Raw genomic sequence first — 25754 nt, forward strand, 5'->3', positions numbered from 1 at the left:
CTCCCTCATACAACTCACTCTGGATTTGCAGGAAAATGGACAGAGAAAATATGGTGGCCCGCCACCTGGCTGGGATGCTGCGCCGCCAGAAAGGGGCTGTGAAATTTTTATTGGAAAACTTCCCCGAGACCTTTTTGAAGATGAACTTATACCATTATGTGAAAAAGTAGGTCCAAATGTAGTATATGCTTCTTTATCTTTCAAGAGAAAATTACTACTCCTTCACTTTGCTTTCAATCTCATTCTCTGTTGTCAGAGATGATTTCTCACCATCACTGGTGCCATTCCTCAATTAGAGACAAAGTTATAACCTTCCAGCTGTCAGTGAATTTTCTCTTATTGTCACTCCTTGACTTAGCTTTTTGTTCTGTTACTAACACTTGGAACTATCACTGCTGATGACTTTTGAATGTCTCCATCCCTGATCACGGCTAGCAGCGCTATCTCAGTGCAAACTCAATGTGTCTGTTAACCCAGCATAACACTGTAACATCTATAATAACCTATTGGCCCCACTTGACATTTTAATATGGTTTTATGAAGAGTAACACTTTCACATTAAAAGAATGTATAGTTGTCATGACTCAAATGTGTGCCCATATATTAATCCAAAATGAGATTTTTTCCTACAAGTTTCAATTTCTTATCTGCCCTGAAGCATCAACAAGACTGATATCAAGGCTTCTCAAAATCATTATATAAAGAAGGAATAAATTTCATGAATTTTAACTCCCAATGTTACTTTGTTACTAAACCTGGATTTAAAGGGAGAATACAAAATAAAATTTTATTTTCAATAATTTACCAAGTGTTGTTGGAAAAAACCACATTCCTAGAAATTTTATTAAAAATGAGAGGTTAGCTATTTCCTTCTGTTAATGCCAAAATCAGGTGTGTGTCTATAACTCAGACTTAGATTCATGCTACTCTAATTTTATATTACAAACCTATTTGGTATGTGGACAAATAAATTATGAGGACTCAATCCTGTAAGAGTCTTATATACTGAACCTAAAAAAGGGCATCAAGATAAGTCTGAAACATGGAAATGAAAAATGCTGAAATTCTTTCCAAATGAGCACAGAAAAGAATAGGTATCCATCACTGAGTACCTTGGGGCAGGGTAACCTGGAGGGAGGCTGAGCCAGGAGTCACCGACCACTGAGATAAGAGCATATGCTTAACAATGCCTCCTATTCCCGCCCCATATATATTTGTGTTACCCTTACAGCAGCCAGCAATACTAAATTGCTGAATCTAGAATTTCAGAGAACATCAGGGTCAGGAGTGGTACATAAGCAAAGCAGAAGGGATCTAGTCAGAGGGAAAGAGTCCCCAACTATTACGGAGGGTCTGGTCCTGGGTCCGCTGTATTAAGACAAGCATCAAACTTCAGCAACAGACTGAGAAAACAAAGGGTCTTCTCTGGTCAGCCCCTGAAACACATCTTCTGTGTTTACCTTGACATTATAATAGGATGAAAAGACAAGTAAGGAGTCAGTTAAAAAGGTTCCAAACGAGTATGCATGGTCTTTAAACTTATCAGTGTAGAATATGATCATGTAAACGTAAAATTGGAGACTTCAGAGATTAGTGCTGAGGGCAAAGATTGATAAATGTGTTTTTAAGTCCCTAAGACATTGTATAATTCCCCAGATAACTGTGTAATATGAGCTCATTTGCTCTGTCAAAAACCTGTTGGGACCTCAGGCTGACATGCCACTAGTATATACACATTTTCTTCACTTGACTTTTGAAATCAGGCAATGGATCTGAACCCAGCAAGAATATATGCAAACCATTCCACCTAGGATGCAAATGCCAAATGCAACAAAGACAGACTTCAGAAAACACTGTGTGTTTGTGTGTACGAGGCATGAATGTGTGAGTATGTGTGTGCATGTATGTGTGCGTGTGCATGTGTATGCCTGCCCTCATGCATTCCTTTGGGAGCGTAAATATATAAATATGAATTTTTTCTTTTTCTATCACTTTTAGATTGGTAAAATTTATGAAATGAGAATGATGATGGATTTTAATGGCAACAATAGAGGATATGCATTTGTAACATTCTCCACTAAACAGGAAGCCAAGAATGCAATCAAGCAACTAAATAATTATGAAATTAGGTAAGAACCACCTCCTTTAGATTATCAGACAATGCACCTGTATCTGTTCTTCTAACAAGTTTATCTAATATAGTGTGTGCAAAAATAGTCAAACCAGAAAAGGTTCTTTTCCTTGGTGAAAGCCAATTTAATGAAATATTATTTAATATTAATATATATAGCACCAAACTAAAAAAATACATTAATTGATCCATTGCATAAATATGTGATGGGCACCATTCAAAATACTGGCAGTAACAAGGTATATTTTTCTATTCTCATAGTGAACAAATGGATACATAAGATTATTTAAAACAACATGAAAAAATAAGACCAGGAAATGGTACAAAGCTGGGTGAAGAGGTGGCTACTCTGACATGGTGTATTTAAGAAAACATTCTGGAAAAGTTAAATTTGGCCTGAGACTTGAAAAGAGTCAGGCATGACCATCTAACCTGGAAGAAGATTATTTCAGAGAAAGGAATAACAGCAAATGTAAAGGTCCCAAAATGAGAACAAAGTTGATGTGGGAGAGGAATAGAAAGTCAACCCGAATGGGTTGGAAAGAGAGGAGAGTTGAAGGCAAATGAGTGGGAGAGTCTTTGACACCATGATTGAGAACTTGGATTATAATAAAAATGGGAAAATTCTTAGGAGGATTTTTCATTGGATTTGTGTATTTTATAATGTTACCGAGGCTTCTGGATGAGGAATGAAGTAGAGCAGACTAAGGATTGGCAGGGGGAAGGCATTTAGAACGCTGCTGCTGTAGTATTGATCCAGACAAAAGAAGATGGTGTTTGGACCAGGAGGTTAGTGGTGAAGGTGGTGAAAAAGGGTCAGATTTGGGATATATTTTAAAGTTTGAATAAACAAGATTGGCTAAATATTGGATTTTTTTAAGTAAGAGAAAACATGAAAGAGAAGTTTAATATTGGATTTAGAGTATGAGTCAATTTAGCATTCTGGGTGGAAACCGAGGGTATTTATTATACAAGCAGATGGATGTGATATTGTTGGAGAACAGCAGGAAACAGATGCCTCTGTTTGGGGCAATTTACATTTGAGATGCACATTAGACACTGCAGCCAAGATGTTGAAGACATCAGTCAGGGGAGAATATAATATAAATATAAATGTGTTTAGCAAAATAGTAAACAAACATAGATCATATTTAAAGCCATGGTAGTGGGGGAGGGTTCCAGGACAGAACTGCCCTATGCAATCAACAACTGAATTTTGTAAACTGGAACTTCATGAAATTTTCTGAGTTCTAAAACCCTCACATGGAGAAGGAAATGTCATAGATCCTTTCTTAAAGGAAGCCGCAACTGTGTCATCTGGAAGAGAAATCAGCTCTAGAAATTAAGAAGCAATAGGTTTTGGGGTCAAACAGGCCTCATTCGAGTGCCATCAAGTAATTTAATCTCTCTGAGCCTCTTTATCCTCAATTTCCTCATCTACGAAGTGGGGATACTTATTTCATAGGTTTTATGTGGTGATATTAGAAAGATTTTAAAATATATAGCCCAGTACTTAGAATGTATCGATAGGTCAACAAATGATAGACTTCTTATATTAGCACATTTTATCAATCATAAAATGCAGGGTTTTTTTTTAAAGATTTATTTATTTATTTATTTATACAAGCACTGGGTACAGTCAGAAGCGCGGGAGGGTGAGAGAATTCACCAGAGCCAGAGCAGGGAGCAGAACAGGCAGAAGGACTGAAGTACAATGCTGAGGGAAGCAGTGGGCGCAGCAGAAGAGGTCTGCGCACCATGTGGGACCCTCGCCAGTGGCCGGGGATCAAACCGGCGCTGCAGAGGCTGCAGGCAGCTTCGTAGCCCAGCACTCAACTGCTGCACCACCAGGAGAGGCCCAAAAATGCAGATTTTTAAGCTTATTTCCTTCTTACAATAGAAATGTACCTTAAGATTAATGGAATGTTTAATTTGATGAATACAGAAAAAGTAGTAGATGGTAGTTACCTACCATCATTAATTTTTCTTTTATATCATATGAACACAAAATATTCAATAAATATACATGATAATTCTGTAAATCAGTCAATTACTGAGGCATTTTTCTTGAACCCCTTAGCCATAAAAAGATCAGTTGGATTTGGCAACAACTAATACTACTGAATGGCTATTCAGTTCCAATGCTGGATTCTGGAACAGAGTCTTGGAGAAAATATAAAGGAGACTCCCCTTCCACACATGCCTCCATGGACCCCAAAAGAGCTCAGTCTGGTATGTGGAGGATTGTTTGGCATGGGAATCAGGAGATCTGAGGTCTAGCACAGGTTTCTTTGGACAAATCCGTTGGCTTCTTTCAGTATGACTTATGTTAGTAGTACTTGATCACACAGAGATGTTCTGAAAGAGCTACACAATGCTATATTTTAACAAAGCTGTTTATATTACAGTTGTATTGTTTCAAGGGGTGGAAGATTCTCCATTTTTTGCATTTCATGGAATCTGAACATTTTAACAGTAAGGATTATTCCCAAAATGGTTGTTGAGATGGATATAGAATTGCCTATGTTGGGAATCAAAAGGGCTTACTATAGTTGTTTACTTAACACATTGTTACCCATGGGGGCCTGTCAACACTCTTTGCAAATGGATAGGGTATAATGAATATAATCCATCTATCACAGATACGTAACAGTATCCTCTGTGAAATTTCGGTGTTTACATCTATCAAATTAAGGTAAAAACATACCTTCCCCATGAGGTAATATGAAAAATAAATCGAAAAATGCACACAAAACTCAGTGTCTGACATGTTACAGATACCCTTCATGCTTGCTGATGGCTATGGTGGTAATGATGGAAGGAGAAGGGTGGAAAGAGAAGTATGACAAAGCATTTGCGGAGAGAAAGTTGGTGGATGAAATGCAGTCAAATGTTAGGCTGGATGTCATAAGTACAGAGAAGACACAGAATTACTTTAAAATTTGAGGGTAGGATATATGGAATAAGCAAGAGCAGAATAGACATCCCAGACTAACATCACCTATTTCCACTCTGCCCTGAATCAGTTCTGCCAGAGAGAGAGTCTTTCATGTAGAGAAGAGCTTAAACCTTGATTTGTTTTTAGCCACTATTTCTCAAATATGGTTCTTATATGGAAAAGCCCCACAATTGTCATATCATCCTTCTCTGCATCAAATATTCACTGAACAGCATCTAAATGCCTGGTTTCTGGAGACATTCAAGTCATGCTTTTATCTTTTAAGAGATGGCTCTTTGTCTCCAAGCAATTCTGGAAAGGTACCTGACAAACCACACAGATTTAAAAATAGGATATGGAGACTCTACGATCCCCCTGACAGTAATTCATATCTGACAGGGACCCTAATTATGAAAAATAATATAATTTCAAATAACTAATGTTTGGGGATGTAAGTGAAGTTTAAATTTAAAAAACCTGAAGGACCACTTTATCAGACCTCCCTTCCCAAATAAAAACACGTCCCAAGGTCAGTGTTCACCAGGCTGAGATACACCTGTCTCAGCTCTGATGCATGGACCTTGGTTCTTTAGAAAAGCAAGATCACTAGGATAGTGGCCCTATCCTGGTCAAAATGCTCAACACAACTGGGAGTTACTAGTTTCAACAAATCAGCACAAACACTCACTCCACTCACCTGACTGAGTACTTTTATTCATGATGAATGAGCAGTTGCAGTTAAAAGACCTTCACCCATTTTTAATAACTTTGTGTTATTACAAAAGCCATTACAGCACAAAACAAAAAGCCCTAAACACAAAGTATTAAAAATTAAAATCATTCTATTGCCTGAAGATAATCATTATGCTGAATTTTCATTCTTTTTCACTTTTTTAATATATTTTTAAACAAAATGATCTCACATACTTATTTTATAGCCTTTTTCTAAAAAAGCTTATTGTAAGCTGTTTTTTAGCCAGCACTTATTCTTCTAGATTACTGTTTCATGACTGTAGAGCATGCTATGGTATGAATGCCTCATGATTTTCAAGCAAACGCAATTATCATCCACTCTGGAATATTTAGAAAGATGCCTATCATTTGGCATTTCATGGGCAGGGATAACAAACTCTACAGTATAGAACATGAAAATATTCAATCCTAAGGTTGATATCCTTTCAGTTGAGATACATTATACTATTCCTGTACAGGGGAATATTTTGCTCATTTCCAGTTTGGGGACCATTTTAAATCATAGCAAAGACTATGATTAAAAAATGTTGGTGCTCATCTGTATTTCCTAAAGTGACTTTCCAGAAGGAATATTATTTGATGAAAGGTTATGCATGTTAAACCTTTTGATACATTTTGCAACCAATTTTTAAACAAGTTTCATCAATCTACACTCTGCCTAGGAGGTTTATACCAACATTGCACAGTTGAAGTAACAAAAACTGAACTGAGCGTCTGATGGCCAGTTTAATCCCTTACATGCTGGCTGCGATTGTATGGGGAATATAACAATAAAATTTACTATTAAAAAAAAAATAATCCCTTACATGCTGTAACAGCATAAGCAAGTCACAAAATTTCTTGGTGTCTTGAGTTGATCTGTAAAACATCAATAACACCTATATGCCCATCTCAAAGGCTCCTTTGTAGGCCAAATGAGAATATATTTGAAAATCTGTCCAGTATAAGGAACTAACTTTAATAGCAATCATATTAGAATAGTTTCTCTGTATAAATTGAAGAGAAAGGGGGCACCAGAAATGAAAAGTTAAATGTCTCCAAGGCTGGGCAGTAAACTGCATTATATGGGCAGGTAAATATGCTTCAAGAGTGGGGAATGAGGTAAAGACTAACACTAAGGATCACAGATGCTACTCAGCTTCCAATAATGGAATATTTTTTTCTTTTTTAAAAAATGTAACACCAATATTGACATAGCTTTCAACTGCTCAAAAGCAACCACAACTCTCCAAAAATATTTTAGACACCATGAAGACCAGCATCCCACATCTGCAGACCATTTCTGACTCAGAGTCATACATTTTCAAATTCTATCTTAATCGCGCAGACCTCTCCTGCCACGCCCGCTGCTCCCCTCAGCAGTGTACTTCGTCAGATTGCATGTTCTGTTCCCTGCTCTGTCTCTGGTGAATTCTCTCACTCTCCCATGCTTCTGACTGTACCCAGTGCTTGTATATATAAATAAATCAATCTTCAAATTCTATCTTAAGCCTTAATTCCACCAGGATTCTCACCAATCAATATGCCTGCTCTATTTGCAGAAACGGGCGTCTCCTAGGGGTTTGTGCCAGTGTGGATAACTGCCGATTGTTTGTTGGGGGAATCCCAAAAACAAAAAAGAGAGAAGAAATCTTATCCGAGATGAAAAAGGTTACTGAAGGAGTTGTTGATGTCATCGTCTACCCAAGTGCTGCAGATAAAACAAAAAACAGAGGCTTTGCCTTTGTGGAATATGAGAGTCACAGGGCAGCCGCCATGGCCCGGAGGAAACTTCTACCAGGTCAGCATCCCCTCCTCAAGCATGAGACTTTTCCACTCCATTCTGCCTCCCTCAGGCTGCTATGACTTTTAGCAAAGAAATCAAATGTTATTTTGTTTGTTCTTACTCCAGTTATGAGTAAGTTCTTACTCCAGTTTGCTTATTATGTTTTTAATTCTTCATCCTTCTTATTCACAGATCAGATAGATTTGGTTCTCACAAGTTTTCACAGACTGGTTCTGAAAAATACTTATTATATGCATTCAGTCTAATTTACATGCACTGAAGAAATCCAGAACTTCAAACTACAGCAACTCTATAATGAACCCTCTAAGAATCTTCTTAAAGTGAAGAATCTTCTTAGAATTAGACATATCAATCAATGGTTGCTTTCATGTATAGGTTTTGTTATCAGGCTTATTAAAATAAGTAACATTATCCATTACAATGTAGAAATAAATCTATAAGTACTATATTATCCTAATGGCAATTAAGTTCTATATGTCTATTATGAATCCTTAGTGCCTAATAATTCTTGAGTAATTTGGGGAATAGAAATAACAGCTCTCTATGGAGGCACCTTTGTTGGGTGCTACAGCCACAGGGTAGGTCCCATGTGTTCAATACCCATCAACTCTACCAGGACACTACCTCAGTCAGATCTACCTGGGAAAAAGTCTTCAATTCATTCTAAAATAGTTGCTAGAACTTACAGAAAGTAAGGTATTAAAATCAAAGGCTCTCAAGAATGGCAGGCTAGATACATTGGAACAAATCTTTCTCATGAACATTATGGGACAGCCACCAGGCTCATAGCGAAACAAAAATATGTAGATTTGCATTGTCCTTGTACACATTCCTAATAATGAAACAAATAGTAGAATTAGCCCTGTAGAAATTTTTGAAATTAGAAGATGGCTTTTGGGTTTGGGGAAATTTGATGAAGGCAATACAAAGTTAAAAAAATATGAGATAGCTCCAAAAACTGCTAAATCATTGAAGAGAGGTAGATTTTTTTTTGAAGTGGAAGCTTCCATTTACTACTTCCTCATTATGCAGTGGTCAAGTCCTTTGACTCACAGGATAAGTGACATCATCACTGAAAATCTTCTTGGAGTCAGACCTAGTCTCTCCATGATATGGACTTAGTATTTTGTTATCCTCTCACTGTTCAACATCAATGAATATATCACTGAATAGTCCTTCACACCCATGCTGTTCTCGAAATGTCACTATAGCCTAATCATAAACAGATGATACAAATTCATGGGTTTTTTATTTTTGACAATGGTACAAAAGCAGTACACATTTGGTAGAAACAATACTTTAAATTTTGAATGATGGCATTTTGCTTCTCACTTGCAATATAGTATTCAATGAAATACATGAGAGAATCAACACTTCATTATCAAACAGACTTTGTGTTGTTTGATTTTGCCCCACTGTTGGTTAATGTAAGTATACTGAGCATAACCTAGACTAGGCTATGATATTTGTTAGGTTAGATGTATAAATGCATTTCAACTTACAATGGGTTTACAGGACATAATCCATCATAAAGTCAAGAGTGATTTGTATTCCCACACTTAGATTTTTTTCACTATCTTCTAATTATTCTACCAGCTTTGCTTTTCTTTGAACTACCTCACCCTCTGCCTACTCCATCCTAAACATAAGCATAAGATTATATTTCCCAAGTATCATGTTGACCTCTCATAGAATCCTTGCAAATTTTAAGAATATGTTAATAGGGTAAATGGTATCCCTCACTTATCAGTTCAAAAATATTCACTGACACCTTGCTGTATTTGAGGTATAGAGTAAAGGCCTTTTCTTCATGGCCCCAGTCCTTTACAACTATATTTGCTATGCTTTGTTTTCTCAATAAAAACTCTCCTTTCTATCAGGACAAACTCCTCAATGTCCTGGATAATGCCATGCTCATTTCTGTCTTTTTCATTCCTAAAGCTGTATTCCCTACTAAGAATGGGTACCCCTCCCCCTCAGCTTACTAATCGCATTCAAAGCCCCAATTCAGGGCCTCCCTGGTGGTGAAAGGGGTTAAGCGCCGCACTATGAAGCTATCTGCAGCCTTTGCAGCACGAGTTCGATCCTTGGCCAGGGAGCTGACCCACATGGCACAGCAGACCTCTCCTGTCTCGCCCGCTGCTCCCCTCAGCAGTGTATTTCAGTCAATCTGCCTGTTCTGCTCCCCACTCTGCCTCTGGTGAATCCTGTCACACCTGAATCTCTGGCCTGTACCCCAGCTCTTGTATGCATAAATAAATCTTTAAAAAAACAAAACAAAGCCCCAGTTCAGCCACTTTCTTGAGAAACACACTGTCACTATTTCAGTCCATACTAGTCACTTTCTTCCTTCATTATCTATAAAAATGAACGTATGTGTTCTTTTGGGAACCAGGGGAGGATGACAGTGAAAGAGGGTCCAAATAGGAGCAAAGAGTTTCTAGAGTCCAGACAATCAATTTTCCTGGAGAACCTGACCTCCCCATAAGCTTCCTCTTTCTTCAAATAAAACAGCACATTGACCCACAGAAAGAGCATCTGTCTTTACCTGAGTCAGCTGACTAGACTGGGCATTGCTGATCAGCTCGGCTTCAGAAATTCTCATGTATGTTGTGATGCTTCCACCCAAGATAGTTCAGGATCCAGCAACAGAAAATCTACCTTATTCTCCCCATTCACTATTCATCTTTATCATGATCAGAGCAAACTCACCGCCCCCCCTTGCCTAGGACCATCTGAGTTGGCTTTAACTGAGTTGAATTTCATTCAGCTCAGCGTAGTCAGATTGCCTCCCTCAAAGGCAGATTAATAGGATGAGACACAAGGGTGAACAAGCCAATCAGAGCAAACTTTCATTCTTACTGAGGCCTGAAATTAAGCTCTATGACTCATGTGCACACTCCATCTATTATCTCACTCACTGTAGTTTCAACAACAACAAAGGATTTCAGTAATGGCAATCCTCTGGGGAGCCTTGTACAGAATGAAATATTTAAGAAACATGATCAGCAAGGACCACAAGAAGCTTTTCCTTCTTAATTGATTCAGGCTTGAACACAAAGAGAAAACTGTTGTCTGAAGTAATATATTGATTCCCCAGCATCAAACCTCTTCTGTTGACAGTGGCAGCTCTCACGAGAAAACGAGTGCTGTACTGAAGTGTGTGGAAGTTGGGCATCTAACTTGGAGACTATTGATCCATTCTAAGGACTTTATGGAAAGAAGTTCTAATGGTGGTTAGCCTACTTCAGAATCACTTGGAAGCTTTGTTAAAGTACAGACTGCAGGGCCTCACCGCCAGAGTTCCTGATTCAGTAGGTCTGCCGTAGATCTGATTTGCTCTTATCACAAGTTCCCAAGATGCTACTGCCCCTACAATCACTAATCTAATTCGATAGTTGTGAATCATGGGCTACAAATTTGAACCACCTGAGGAGGCTTTTAAATACTACCAGTACCCAAATCAACCTCTAATGAAAAAAATGAAAGCATTTTAAACTTTCCGTATGATTCAATTATGCAGCCAAGTTTTGTGATACCCTCTGCTAAGTCTCAACGGACACTGGACATTCACCTGCATGGAGCATAAATAGGGACACCTGGGGAACAACTCAATATGCAAACATTTATTAAATATCTACAAGACACTGCTCTTTTCTAAAGGACATGGGAGATTATTTTTTAAAAAAATCTGACTTAACTACTGCAGTCAAAGAGTGCATATTCTGAGGAAACTAAACATTCTGGAAAATAGACAAAAATCAAAAGTATATTAACAATTATCTTTCAAGTGATAAACTAACACCTTTATATGCATGGTGTCTTTTTATCTTCAAAACAACCTTAATAATTAGAAAGATTAGGTACTTTCATTATACCAATTTTTATAATTGAGGCTTAGAATAAGTTCATGTTTCCTAATCAGGGTCAGTGATCTCACATCTGAACTTTTCTGACATCAAAGCCCATGTTCCCAATTACTCTGCACCACTGACTTCTGAAAGGACATTCATGGAAACCACCTCTTTCCAGGTGAGCTCTCACTTCTGTCTGCTCAAGTTTTTATAGATATTCAGCTCTGTGGATACGCACCCTGGTTCCAGATTTGGGAGGCTGTATAGGCAGGACAGGCCACAGTGCAGGTTTTCTGATCCCATGCAGACCGGGTAAATGAGGAGTCAGAGTCCTCAGTGGTTTTGCAGGTTTTTTATTGGGGTTCACCAGGCACATGGCAGGCAGGGGTGCTGGGGGACCGGGAGGCTGGCAGGCCTCCCAGCCCTCAGCAAGTCTTCACTCTTCTGGGCTTTCCGGCCTTCTCTGCTTCTCTCTCAGCTTCCATTCATTCTCAGCTTCTTGGCTTCTCTCTCAGCTTCTCTTCGGCTTCTGCTGCTTCTACTGGCATCCCCGTGACGCCGCCCTTAAAAAAAAGCACAGTCTTAGCGCAGGTGTACCCACTTCAGGTGCCCGCCATCAGGCATGCATTCAGGATCACAGCGTTCCCTCATCTATCCTGATGTTGGGAGGGCAGAAAAGTCTGATTTTTTACCTTACCCTACAGAGGCAAAAGCCAATGTGCTAGAACAGTAGTTCTCAAACTTAGCTGCACATTAGAATTCACTGAGATGCTAGGCTCAGCACTATCAAGCTATTGCAAGCCACTGCAGCATGTGTTCAATCCCTGACCAGGAAATTAGCCCACATGGTGCAGCAGACCTCTCCTGTTTCACACACTGCTCCCCTCAGCAGAATATTTCAGTAGATTCACCTGTTTGTTCTGCTCCCCATTCTGACTCTGTCTCTGGTGAATCCTCTCACTTCTGGCCTGGACCCCAGTTCTTATATGCATAAAAATAAATCTTTAAAAAAAAAGAATTCACTGAGGTGCTTTGAGAGTCCTGGGGCTTAGACCATTTATATCAGAATTGGAAGGGGGAGGATCTGGGGCCATCAGTGAATTAGTAAATATTTAACAGCCAACTCTGAGGGGAAAATCAAAAGCCCTAACTCACAGCATTTGTGGATTTTCATGACATTAATATTCCCAACATAGTATATTTCAAGTGACCAAGGTAATAGCTATCAGATAACAAAATTCTGAAAATTTATTCTTGCATGCAGATAGGACCAGGAGCAACATACTACTGAGCAGAAGCCAGGTTTCAGTACTTTTTAATTTTTTTTCAGTGTGGAGCCAACACTGAGAACCCCTAGGTGACCTGGGAACTGTAGGAATCTAGAGATAAAACAAGCAGCAAAGTCTGTGTAAAGCATAGAACAGAAAGGAAGGAAAGCAAAAGGAATGACAGGACAGAGGGAGGGGTACAGGGAAAGGAGGGAAAGGAGAGAAGGAAGCAAAGAAAACCGCACTCTGGGATATAGTGCGGAATGAGGTATCAGCCTCCCTAAGAGCCACTGACTCTGTTTGGATTTTAAAATGTCAGTACCATGGGTGTTTTCATTGGCTGTTTTTCAAAGAATAAAAAGATGGTTTTGGTTGAAAAGAATTGCCTCCCATGTGTAATATGATTAAATAATTACCAACATTGAGAATTTCTGATTGTTTTTCTCTTCTCTCGATTTTTTTAATTTCTTCCATACTACAGCTTGTTCTGAAACAGATAATAAAAAAACAAACAAGATTTTCAATCACAGTTAGGAACTGAGTTGACCCTCAACCTCTTCTCATAACTGAAACAGGGATCTGCACCGTGCAAGGGTCCAGGAGGCGAGCAGAAAAAAGTGTTGAAGTGGGGAACATGGTAGAGAAGGGAAACAGATCTGGATAAGTTATCCTCTCTGCAGCTCATTTCCTCTTCCCTCTTCTACAAAACTGAGAATGCCATTTCCTGCCCCATAGAGTCATTGTGAGAAGAAAATGAGATAACATCTAGGAAACAGAGTACAGTGCAATTCGCTCAATAGATTGCTATCACAGGAAAGCAAAAATATATGTTGTCATAGCTAACAATGCCTGTTTAAGAATAGTTCTCATCATAGACTCTTCCATTGCTTTTCATGTCTTCTTAATTTAGATGAAAACATTTTTCCTCCAGTTTCCTGAGTTACCCACGTTCTGACAGAGAGAGAACTAGGAGGATACATGGTTGATCAGAGCTCTGACCAACTATAAGGATCAGGCAAAAAACCAAGGATGCATGAGTCCGACCCACTCTTGCCCATATACCTTTTATGTTTTTTTTTTGTTTTTGTTTTTGGACAATCAGCAGTGGTAGCTGGCCACAGTTTCCAACAGCAGCAGACATACTTCCCAGTGAAATTTTTTTGTTTTAAATTGTATCCTTTTTGAGGCAACCTTACTTTCTAGCACTGTGTAAGATTTGGGTTCATACCATATTCTTCAGATATGTAACCATACCACACTCACCACCAAAATACCAATAATTCTTATCTTTTTAATACTTCATAGTGTCAGATGCTATGTCTGATCCCTAAATCCATTCATTTCCTTTCTCTTCTGTCAACTCACCTTCACCTGTGAGAGCTATCCTAAGACCCAAGTATGCCTACTGCTGCCTCATTTCTATTCCATTTCAAGCCACATCCTAGTTCCCTTTATACTCAATCATTCATTGTAATAAGCCACTTGTCATACAGAACTCCCTCCTAGCCAGCCAGCTCTTACACTTATTTGGAATGCTTCTTAAAATCAATAATCACCTCTTTTAATATTGGTCTTCTCTCTCAGTCAAGACTTCAAGGGTCAGTTTAATTTAAAAGGCCATCAGTATGAAATGAGATCATATTGTCCTGATTCTACATAATTAATCATACTTGTGGTCCTTTTTTAATAGGAAGAATTCAGTTATGGGGACATCCTATTGCAGTAGACTGGGCAGAACCAGAAGTAGAAGTTGATGAAGATACAATGTCTTCAGTGAAAATCCTGTATGTGAGAAACTTAATGCTGTCTACCTCTGAAGAGATGATTGAGAAGGAATTCAACAACATTAAACCAGGTAGGACACAATAGGAAGATTGCTTTTTCAAAATGTACACTAAAGGCACTTATGCTTGAGATGACTTCCCATAACATTAAATATTTGTTGTATTAATGAATGCATGGCCATTCATGCAATTCTAACACAGGGTTTCTCAAACTCAGTACTAATGACATTTTGTGCCAAATAATCTCAATCGTGGAGGTCTCTCCCCTGAATTATAGAATTAACACCATCCCAGGCCTCTACCAATTAGATCCCATTAACAATCTCTATGATATGATAACCAAAATATTTTCAGACATTACCAAATGTACACCGCGGGGGAGGGGACTGGGGAAGAATCACCCCTACTTGAAAACTGGTGGACTTACAAAACATGCTTGTGACTTTACATACTTAAATAAGGAGGTGACAATTAATTCTAGGAAGCTCATTCGCATAAAGAGAATGGATAAGGAACAGAGGGAAGGTAGAGGGAAATAATTGCTATTTATCTTGTCAATACTTTTTATTATCAATTCTAAGTTATGAGATTGATTCCCCATCTCTTTTTTCTCATATAGAACTACAGCATGAGGACAAGTAAAGCATTTCAATTACCAATGCATAAACAAGCATCCCTTGAAGCTGATTCAGCAGAACATTAATATTCTACAAATTGTTAGATGTTATTGATGAAAGGAGTTCATAGTCAAATAAGTTTGTAAATACCTGGTTCAGCAAAATTAAATAGATTTCTTTATCATGGGGCTTATTAGAGTGCTTAATCTTCTAATATGTTTTTGAAAGTCTCCAGAAGTAGAATGCTTCATTTCCCAAACTTTTGGAACACTTCCCATTTTTTGGTAGATTATCTTCTGGGATTAGGGTATCTTGGAAAATACTCTGTGGACTACTGGCCAAAGTTTTCATTGTGAAAACATCCTTCCATAAATGAAAGCTTCCCTCTCTCCAGGCAATAACCCTCTAGCTTGTTGACAAGCATCAACCATGGCACCATCACATTAAAACTGCCTTTTTTTATTTCACATAGTCACATTGTCTGTTCCACCTCTGGGTACTATGTCAAGTATATCAGAATAAGCTATTCTGTTACAATTCATTCTGAAGGAAATTAGTAAGGATGTCATTCTTTTTGAAGTTTCACCAAAGATCTTTTGCTAGCCTTCAGAACTCTGCCCCTCCTGCCATTTTAGTACAATAATGGCTCCTGCTGTGAATCCATAACTAATCAAGAAACTGCAAATGTCTGATGGCCCCACTATGTGTCAGGTATAGAGTGAGCTTTTTCATAGCATGTGTCATTTATTCCTCACATATATGATGTAGGTTACTTTATCACTTCAATTATTTTCAAGGTTAGAAAACCAGGACTCAAGAGTAGTTGAGGAATTTGTCCAGGGTTCTATAACTAGCACATGGCAAATCCAAGATTTGAATATAGGTCTGGTTAAGAACATATAACAACTCTGTGAACCCCACCTTCCAACTTCATTCCATTCATTCATTCAACTGTCATTTTCAGAAGCTCTTATGTGTCAGGCACTGTTGGAAGAGTTAACAGGTATTATATGTGTAGAAGGAGTTTAAGATTCCCCCAGAAAGAATTACAGCAATGTCAGCCTACTTTTGGTATGCAGGGAAGAGTCTTGTTTCAGAGAAGTGACATGTAAGGTAGGACCTGAAAATTGGTGCTGTTGTAAGCACAGGAACTAACATATGCCTGCATAAATACTGTTTCATGAACAACTCCCCTTATTTCATACTAACTTTCTACCTTCCCAGAGTGAGTAAAACTTTAATACTTCTTATTTTTATCTAATTAAAATATTATCCTTTTTTGGTAAAGGCTAGCATGAGAAACTACCAAAAATATGCTTCCTGTCACAGTCACTGATTATCAGCTTTCCCAGGCTGCATATTAAAGAGAAACAGGCCCTAATAATGAAAATAATGAATGCCAGATCTGTTCCTCTGTTTCTCTCAACAGTTTCCTTTCAGGCCTAAAGTGTGTCCAGCTAGTCCAGAGCACATCCTGAGGCTAGTGGCACAACTCTCAGGGATCTATAATGATGCGTGAATTATTTTTGGCACTTTGCAAAATAACTTAAACTGCAGAGAGTGAACAACTAGCAAACATCTGATCTACTGGGAGGAAAAAGTCAAGAGCTAACTGGTTTCTTTTGCAGTGGAAGGGATGAGTTCTTACATATTTGGAAAAATTGTAGCGCGAAAACAAGAACATAGATCTTAAAAAATTCCATTTAAAAACTGAATTCCTAAAAAGAACCTGAATATTCCTGGCAAATATTTGATTATCTATAACTTTTTTTTTAAGATTTATTTATTTATACAAGAGCCAGGGTACAGGCCAGAGGTGCGAAGCATGAGTGGATTCACCAGAGACAGAGTGGGGAGCAGAACAGGCAAAGTGACTGAAATACACCCCTGAGGGGAGCAGCGGGTGAGACAGGAGAGGTCTGCTGGGCCATGTGGGTTGCTCCGCAGCTGGCGGGGATCAAACCAGCACTGCAGAGGCTGCGGACAGCTTCACAGCACTGCGTTCAACCTCCTGCGCCACCAGGGAGGCCCTGATTACCTATAACTTTAACCCTGATTAACCTGAAGATATTATGCCATGCAGAGAAGCAAATATCCATCAAAACAGGAAATGGGGCCTCAAAATATAGGTTCTTCCCAACAAGGCCTAAGGAAATCTACTGAAATTCCAATTAGAGCCATTCTATAAATTCTGATTTTCTTAAAAAGATAGTGCATCAGAATCACCCAGACACACTGATGGTCCATCCCCAGAGCTTTTGATTCAGTAGGTCTGGGTTGGGTCCTCAGCATTTGAATTTCTATTAAGTTCTAGCAAGGACCAAACTTTGAGAACAGCAATCCTCTAGTAAGCCTCTCTTTAGATCGTAACTGTGCTTGTCTTCAGGTAATTGATGTGGTGCTGACAAGCTGATATTGAGCAGTTATATTTTTCCAATTCCCTGTCTTATGATTTTAGAGTCTTTTTCATCACTGCTGATGGAGGATCATTGATAATGAGCACCAGTGCTTTATTACCTCACCCTCTGCTTAATGATAACCAATCAATAAACAAACTCCTATACAAAAATAAAAGAGAACATAATAAATGAGTCATGTGGTAAATACCACTGTAGAGGAAATCAGCTTTTGTGATATAAACTCACACTTTCTATTATTTTTTTAAAGATTTATTTATTTATTTATTTGTTTATTTATTTATTTATTTATACAAGCACTGGGTATAGTCAGAAGTGTGGGAGGGTGAGAGGATTCACCAGAGCCAGAGCGGGGAACAGAACAGGCAGATGGACGAAAGCACAGCTGAGGGGAACAGCGGGCAGCAGGAGAGGTTTGCGCGCCATGTGGGACCCTCACTCTTGGCGGCAGGGGATCGAACTGGCGCTGCAGAGGCTGCGGGCAGCTTCGCAGCCCAGTGCTCAACTGCTGCGCCACCTGGGAGGCCCTAAACTCACACTTTCTAATTTACCTCATTTGTAAATTTTCAAGAATTAAGATTTCCAAAAGCAGTATTGCTCAAATATGCAAGTCCATTTCAGTACCTGCAAGTAGAATTTGAGAACACCTAAATCCATTATCATCTGAAATGCTACCTAACTAATATGGATGATAGAAGCTGGAGTGGGGATTGACTGACAGTATTCAGTCATTCTGTGTATATTTATTGGGCAGCCCCTGTGTAGAAAGCATTGGGCAAGGTGAAGACAATGCAAGATGCCTTTAAAGCAGGTCCTGTTCTCAGAGACTAATAGTCTAGTAGAGCCTAGATAAAGGAAAGCTCTGAAAAAGAAAGGAGAAGAGACTGTTAGAGGTCCTAATTGGCCAACCTCTTACTTCTTAATTATCAAGACAATCCTCAGGGTGGAGTCACAATAACTACCTTATCCAACACTGGGGGAATAAAGAGACTATGTTAGAATTTCAGTTAATTACAAGTCTCATGCTTTATAGTTTCACATATCTTACTTATTTTCTCCTGTAGCCAGACATTTTTTTTTTTTTTTACAACCATTGTCATAAGAAGCCAAAGGCTGAATGCTGCAGGGAAAGAGGAGTAACACAATACTTAAAAATTATCCTTACTTTATAGCCCCACCATTATTCTAAAGGACGGTGGTTTATATCCACTGGATTATGTGATAGAAACTCTAATTGTCTTTGTGATGTTGAATCTAAGAAAATAAATAGGATGACTATTTTGATAAGAAGAGGAAGAAAGGAGAGGACCTATCTCTGCTTCTGATCCTTCCTGGCACAGTGTCCATTCTATATTGTCTCTGGAAACTAAGCTTAGGAAAAAGAAATCTAGTCTTTCAAGATACTCCCAAATGAATGAAACTAAAGAGGATAATTGACATGCTAAATGCTTACCAAATCAATGTTAAGTAAGTTTCCATTTTACCCTTAATCTAGGCAAAAAATAATAAAAGTAAAACAAATAACATTTTAATGTTAAAATGTGAAATGTGGGGCCTCCCCTGGTGGCGCAGGCAGTTGAGTGCAGCGCTGTGGAGCTGTCTGCAGCCTCTGCAGCACCGGTTCGATTCCGGCCGGCTGGCGAGGGTCCCACATGGCATGGCAGACCTCTCCTGTCACGCCCGCTGCTCCCCTCAGCAGTGCATTTCGTCAGTCTGACTGTTCTGTTCCCCGCTCTGTCTTGGTGAATCCTCTTACTCTTCCGCACATCTGGCCTGTACCCTGGTTCTTGTATAAATAAATAAATAAATCTTCAAAAAAAAGTGAAATGTGAACTTCCATGAGTTCTTAATAGATCTTTTTTTTTAAATAATAAATTTTATTTTTATATTCCCCATACAATTGCAGCCCCCCCCATTCTGACCCCAATCCCTCCCCTCCCGCCCCCACCCCCCTAAAAGTGTCTCTGGTTCATAGTTTTTTGTTGATTTTGATTTTCACTTTCTTATAGTTATTCATTTTCCTGGTCCCTTATTTAGGTTTTCTAGATTCCTGCTATGAGTGAGACCATCCGGTATTTTTCTTTTTCTTTCTGGCTTATTTCGCTGAGCATGATCCCTTCCAGCGCCATCCATGTTGCTGCAAATTCATGTGTTTATCTTTTTTGAATGCTGAGTAATATTCCATGGTATATATGTACCACATCTTCTTGATCCAGTCATCTATTTTTGGGCATTTGGGTTGTTTCCAAAGCTTAGCTATTGTAAACAGTGCTGCTATAAACATAGGGGTGCAGGTGCTCTTGGAATTGATGTTTCTGTGTCCTTTGGGTAAATACCTAGGAGTGGAATTGCTGGATCATATGGAAGCTCTATGTTTAGTAGGTCCAGAAATCTCCACACAGCTCTCCATAGTGGTTGGACCAGTTTGCACTCCCACCAACAGTGCAGAAGAGTTCCTTTTTCTCCACACCCTCGCCAACATTTGTTGCTGCTAGTTTTTTTAATATGTGCCATTCTCACTGGTGTAAGATGGTATCTCATGGTAGTTTTGATTTGTATTTCCCTGATGACAAGTGATGTTGAACATTTTTTCATATGCCTGTTGGCCATTTGCATTTCCTCTTCAGAGAAGTTTCTTTTTAGCTCTTCTGCCCATTTTTTGACTGGATTATTTTCTTTGTTGTTGTTGAGTCTCATCAGCTCTTTGCAGATTTTTGTGATCAGTCCTTTATCATTAGTGTTGTGTGCAAAAATGTTCTCCCAGTTGGTGGGGTTTCTCTTTGTTTTTGTTATTGTCTCTTTTGCTGTGCAGAAGCTCTTTAATTTGATGTAGTCCCAGCTGTTTATCTTTGCCTTCACTATCACTGCTTTGGGTGATGTGTCTGTAAAGATGTCTTTGATGTGCAAATCACGTAGTGTTTCGCCTATATTTCCTTCTATATATTTTATGGTTTCAGGTCTTATGTCTAGTTCTTTAATCCATTTTGAGTTGATTTTTGTGTATGGTGTGAGGTAGTGGTCAAGCTTCATTCTTTTGCATGTAGCTACCCAGTTTTCCCAGCACCATTTATTGAACAAACTTTCTTTGCTCCAAAGCATAGTCTTTGCTTCTTTGTCAAAGATTAGTTGACCATAAATCTGTGGGTTTATTTCTGGATTTTCTATTCGATTCCATTGGTCTGTATGTCTGTTCTTGTTCCAATACCATGCAGTTTTGATGATTATGGCTTTGTAGTATAGTTTGAAGTCTGGGAGTGTGATGCCTCCATTCCCTTCTTTTTTTTTTCAGGAGAGCTTTGGCTATTCGGGGTTTTTTGTGATTCCATATGAATTTCATCAATAATTGTTCTAGTTCTTAATAGATCTTAATAGAATATTTTATTTTTACATGTTAGCATCTACATATATAGCAACTCCTTTATATAAAAATAGGTTAGATTGATTTTTACTTTTTGTTACTATTCAAACAACTATTGTAACTATTTTAAAAATATCAAAGAACATAGATTAAAATATGAAAGTCCCCCAATTCTCCTCAATTTTTTTCCTCATTTCTGAAGTAACCTCTATTGATAGTTTGGTCTCTATCTTTCTAGTTCTCTTCCTCTGTGTGAATTCACATTTATGCACACATATCTCTGGGTTGGGGTTTTTTACATGCCATGATATACATATTTTATAATTTAGATTAATGTTAGATCTTCAATCTTTCAATGTAAGCACATACAGGCCTAGTTCTTTAATGAATGTTCCAGATTTATCACTCTTGTAAAAAAGGACATTAAATTGTTTTATTTTTGTTATTTCAACAGTGGTTTAATATCCTTATGCATGATTCTTTTGCACATGTGTGATTACTTCTGTAAAAGACATTCCTCAAGGTAGAATTAGTGGATATCTTCATTGCTTCCAAGCCTTAGATATCATGAGCAACATGGTAAGGAACTATCTTGGTGGTCATATGTTCTTCAGAAACCACTTTTTTTTTAATCAAGAGTATCAGATAAGAGACCTGATTTCTAGTGCTTAGTTGTGTGAATTCATGCATCTCACTTAACTTATTAGAAACTTAGATTTATAACCTGTAAGTTAAAAATGAGTAAGCAGGGTAAAATGAATTAAAGAAAAATTAAAGTTACTCATTGCTAAAATTTCTCCTAACTCTAAAAGTTTACTATATAAATCAAAAGAGATAACATATTTTTTCTGGGGAAAAGCCATAAATCTAAAATGGTAATCACCTAAATATATATTTGTAAGATCATCAATAATTGAATTCAACTCAATGCGACAGATATTTTACACATATAAGCTACTATCTTTTACATTATATAATATACAAAAGAAACTACTCCTACTCTTAAAGAGCTTATCCAAGAAGTGAAAAATACAAATCCATAACATCATCATAACGCAGAAAATATGTGTGATTAAAAAATCTACAAATAGGGTCTCCCCGGTGGCGCAGCGGTTGAACCCTGGGTTGCTCAGCTGCCCGCAGTCTCTGCAGCGCCGGTTCGATCCCCGAACGCCGGGTGAGGGTCCAACATGGCGCGCAGACCTCTCCTGCCACCCATTGCTCCCCTCAGCAGTGTACTTCGGTCCTACTACCTGTTCTGTTGCCTGATCTGGCTCTGGTGAATTCTCTCACCCTCCTGTGCTTCTGACTGTACACAGTGCTTGTATAAATAAATAAATCTTAAAAAAAAAAAAAACTACAAATAAAATCTGCTGAATGTGTAGAATTTTAAATTGCATACATGAAATAATCTCAATGAGAACTTTTACCTAAATATTGTCTCCAATATAATATCAAATACTCTTGAAGACTTAATGCTAAAATATGCCATTTTCAGTACTAACCCCACATTGCTAATGGGACTACGTCACTCTATTCACAGGTGCTGTGGAGAGGGTAAAGAAAATTCGAGACTATGCTTTTGTGCACTTTAGTAACCGAGAAGATGCTGTTGAAGCCATGAAAGCTTTAAATGGGAAGGTAATGTAGGACAAATAAAAAATATTTGTAGGACAAATGTAGGTAATGTAGGACAAATAAAAAATATGTATAGATTCCAGAAAAGTGATACATGGTAGAAATGTAGCTGTTTAAAAATTAACTTCTATATCTTCTGATTTGTATGGAGAAAATCAATATATACTTATCAATCCAACAAACATTAAGAAGTTTTTGTAAACCACTTATTCTAAATAATGACGGAGGTACAAAAAGAATCAAGCAAAAATGCTTATCAAAGAGCTAAAAGTCTGCCAGAGGAACAAGACCAGTGCACAAACACCTTCGCAGAGTACAGTCATGAGTCAGCAAAAAGATTAAAAGTGGTTAAGAATTTTCAAAGAAAGAAGTGGATCATAAAGAGTCAGAGAATTTCATGGATTTCTAAAGATAATGTCTAAAATAAACCATGAAGTTGGGTAGAATTCCAAAGGGAAAAAAAAAAAATGGAAAAGGAGTGGCACTCAGGATTGGAAAGAGCAAAATAATGACTACAGAACAGAAAAAAATAGTTCAATTTGATTAGATCACGATGCACCAAGGACCATGCATCAATCAGTCCTAACATGAGAAAGATGACAAAGGGACTAATTACAAAGTTGTAGGCATGGAGAAGAGGAATTAAAAGACATAGTATAGGGGCCTCCCTGGTGGCACAGCAGGTTGAGCGCTGCACTGTGAAGCTGTCTGCAGCCTCTGCAGCGCGGATTTGATTCCCAGCCAGCCAGGGAGAAACCCACATGGCGCGGCAGACCTCTCCTATCTCGCCCGCTGCTTCCCTCAGCAGTGTCTTTGGTCTGTCTGCTTGTTCTGCTCCCCGCTCTCTCTGGTGAATTCTCTCACCCTCCTGCGCCTCTGACCCGTACCCCAGTTCTTGTATAAATAAATCTTTAAAAAAAAAAAAAGACACAGTACAGGAACCAAGGACTCCCTATACTCTTGGAGTCAAGCGCCAAGAATTGGAGAAGTCATGAGGACTATAAAGGAGAAACAGTTGTATAGAGCAGGTCTCTTTGAGGAAAGTAAAGGCCTGTGGTCAAAGGACATAGCCAAGCCAAAGTGACCTTTCAGAGAGGGAGCCAGAGTACATTACTGTACTTTCCAAAGGTGTTTGTGTACTTGTCTTGTTCCTCTGGCAGACTTTCAGCATTTTTACTAGATTCTTTTTGTACCTCATCATTATTTAGCATGGTAAGTGGTTTACAAAAACTTTTAAAAGATTGATTTATTTATGCATACAAGAACTGAGGTCCAGATTAGGGGTGAGGGGGGTGAAAGGATTCACCAGAGACAGAGTGGGGAGCAGAACAGGTGGACTGACTGAACTACACTGCTGAGAGAAGCAGCAGGTGAGACAGGAGAGGTCTGCTGTGCCATGTGGGTCACCTCCCTGGCCAGGGATCGAACTCATGCTGCAGTGGCTGCGGATAGTTTCATAGTGCTGATACTTAACCCCTTGTGCCACCAGGGAGGCCCTACAAAAACTTTTTAATGTTTATTGGATTGATAAGTAAATATTTTGGCTCAAACTCATTATAATCTCTCCAGCCTCCTACCAGAGCTCCCCACTGGCCAAATCAAACCAGGAGGTGCCAGAGGCCCTGAAGGGAGGACTCCATGTAGAGTAACCTCCCACAGCAGAGAGGCTGAGATCAAAAGTAATTGGATAAGGAGGACAGACAGAGAATCTCCCAATTTAGGCCCTTCAGATACAGTTTGTCTGCACATCTAAGCTTCTCTGGGACCCACAGAAAAGTTTGAGTCCTTGGAGGAAAAGAAGTACTGACTCCAACACATAAAAGATAACTGCAAAGCAAATGTTAATGCATAAACATATGTCCATGAAGTAATACATTACTTTTTTTACATTGATTATTACATTTAGTATCATAAAATCTATTTGAAAACAATTTGTAGATTAGCATTTTTCAATTTGAAAACTTTGCTGAGTATACACGATAATTGCTGAGAAGGGATAGTCAATCATAAAATAAATGCTGAATAATTGCACTAGAATAATTACAATGGAAAATATTCATATTGTTCCCAATTTTTACAGCTATAGATATTCATAGCTAGATAACTTGTAGCAGTGTATATGTACCCATAATATAGCTAAATATATTCAATGTTATTAAATGTGTAGTGAACATTATAGTTATGTTTATAATGTAGCATGGCAAAGCAAAATTAAGGTTGCCTAGGAATTGAGAGTTTTTGAGTGAAAGGATATTTATATTTAACTTATTATGCAAGGTGAAGCTTTAAAGTTTTTTTATTCACTGTAATTAATGATGAAATTTATAATTTAGAGAAATAATCAAATAAGAGTTGAAGCTTAACTGGGTAGTGAGAGGATTATAATTAAAACTAATGAAAAAGTTAATACTTTCACCAAACATAAGAAATAAAGAATTGAGAGTGGGTAAGATGGATTGTAGAATAGAATACTACACAAGCCATCAGGAACAAATTTAAGGATCTCAGGAACTGATTAGACACAGGGTAAGAAAGAAGGTTGAGTCAATCTAGGCTTTCAATAAGGGAAACCTCTTTGGAAAGGAAGGTAATGAATTGACCTTTGGCCATGATTACTCACTTATTCTATAAATATCTGAAGTGTCTATGATCAAGAAATTTTGCTGACATTGGGGTTATACAGATTTAAAATATATTGTTCTATCTCTTAAAACATCTAAACCAAATAACTAAAAATACACTAAGTTTAAAGCATTTAAAATGTCTCATGATATAAAGTGCCTTTAAACAGAGACTTTTTTGGCCTCTCATCTTCCTCAAGATAGGACTGAAGATATAAAGAATCTTATGTCCAAAGTCACCCCATTTCTTCAATATTGCAAGTCCATATTTTCTAATTACATCAACATCAAAATGAGATCATTGGATATCTAGTAGGTGGATTCTACCTCTCATGCATTCCAGCTAATGTATTTGTTATTTATTCTTGCTACTAAAAAGTAAGGGAGGTACAGAAACTAGGGAAACATTGCCCCAGAAGCCACCAAAATGGTCAGGATGACCACGAAGCACAAATTTGTCCAACAGACTTCAATATTCCAGGAGCTATGGTATACAGTGAACAGCTGTGAAGGGGAACTTTGGCAGGACACTTTATATCAATTCTTTTCTTCATATTTAATAGAGGCTCATCATATTCTTACTGAAAAG

The 25754-nt window shown here is 38.2% G+C and overlaps 1 protein-coding gene across 2 annotated transcripts in view; it reads left to right on the forward strand.

The window, feature by feature from the left end:
* A1CF (APOBEC1 complementation factor) overlaps window positions 1-25754 on the forward strand; it is a gene marked incomplete at both ends in the record, with an annotated part of 51683 nt that overhangs the window by 16027 nt on the left and 9902 nt on the right. For both annotated transcript variants that reach the window (XM_084246295.1, XM_084246296.1), the window contains 5 exons: window positions 32-166; window positions 1999-2129; window positions 7364-7602; window positions 14421-14585; window positions 22450-22547. In XM_084246295.1, coding sequence (XP_084102421.1) covers window positions 32-166; window positions 1999-2129; window positions 7364-7602; window positions 14421-14585; window positions 22450-22547 — 768 coding nt within the window. The remainder of the gene's footprint in view (window positions 1-31; window positions 167-1998; window positions 2130-7363; window positions 7603-14420; window positions 14586-22449; window positions 22548-25754) is intronic.

The sequence above is a fragment of the Talpa europaea genome (genome assembly GCF_964194135.1).
Source record: "Talpa europaea genome assembly, chromosome: 10".
Taxonomy (NCBI): Eukaryota; Metazoa; Chordata; class Mammalia; order Eulipotyphla; family Talpidae; genus Talpa; species Talpa europaea.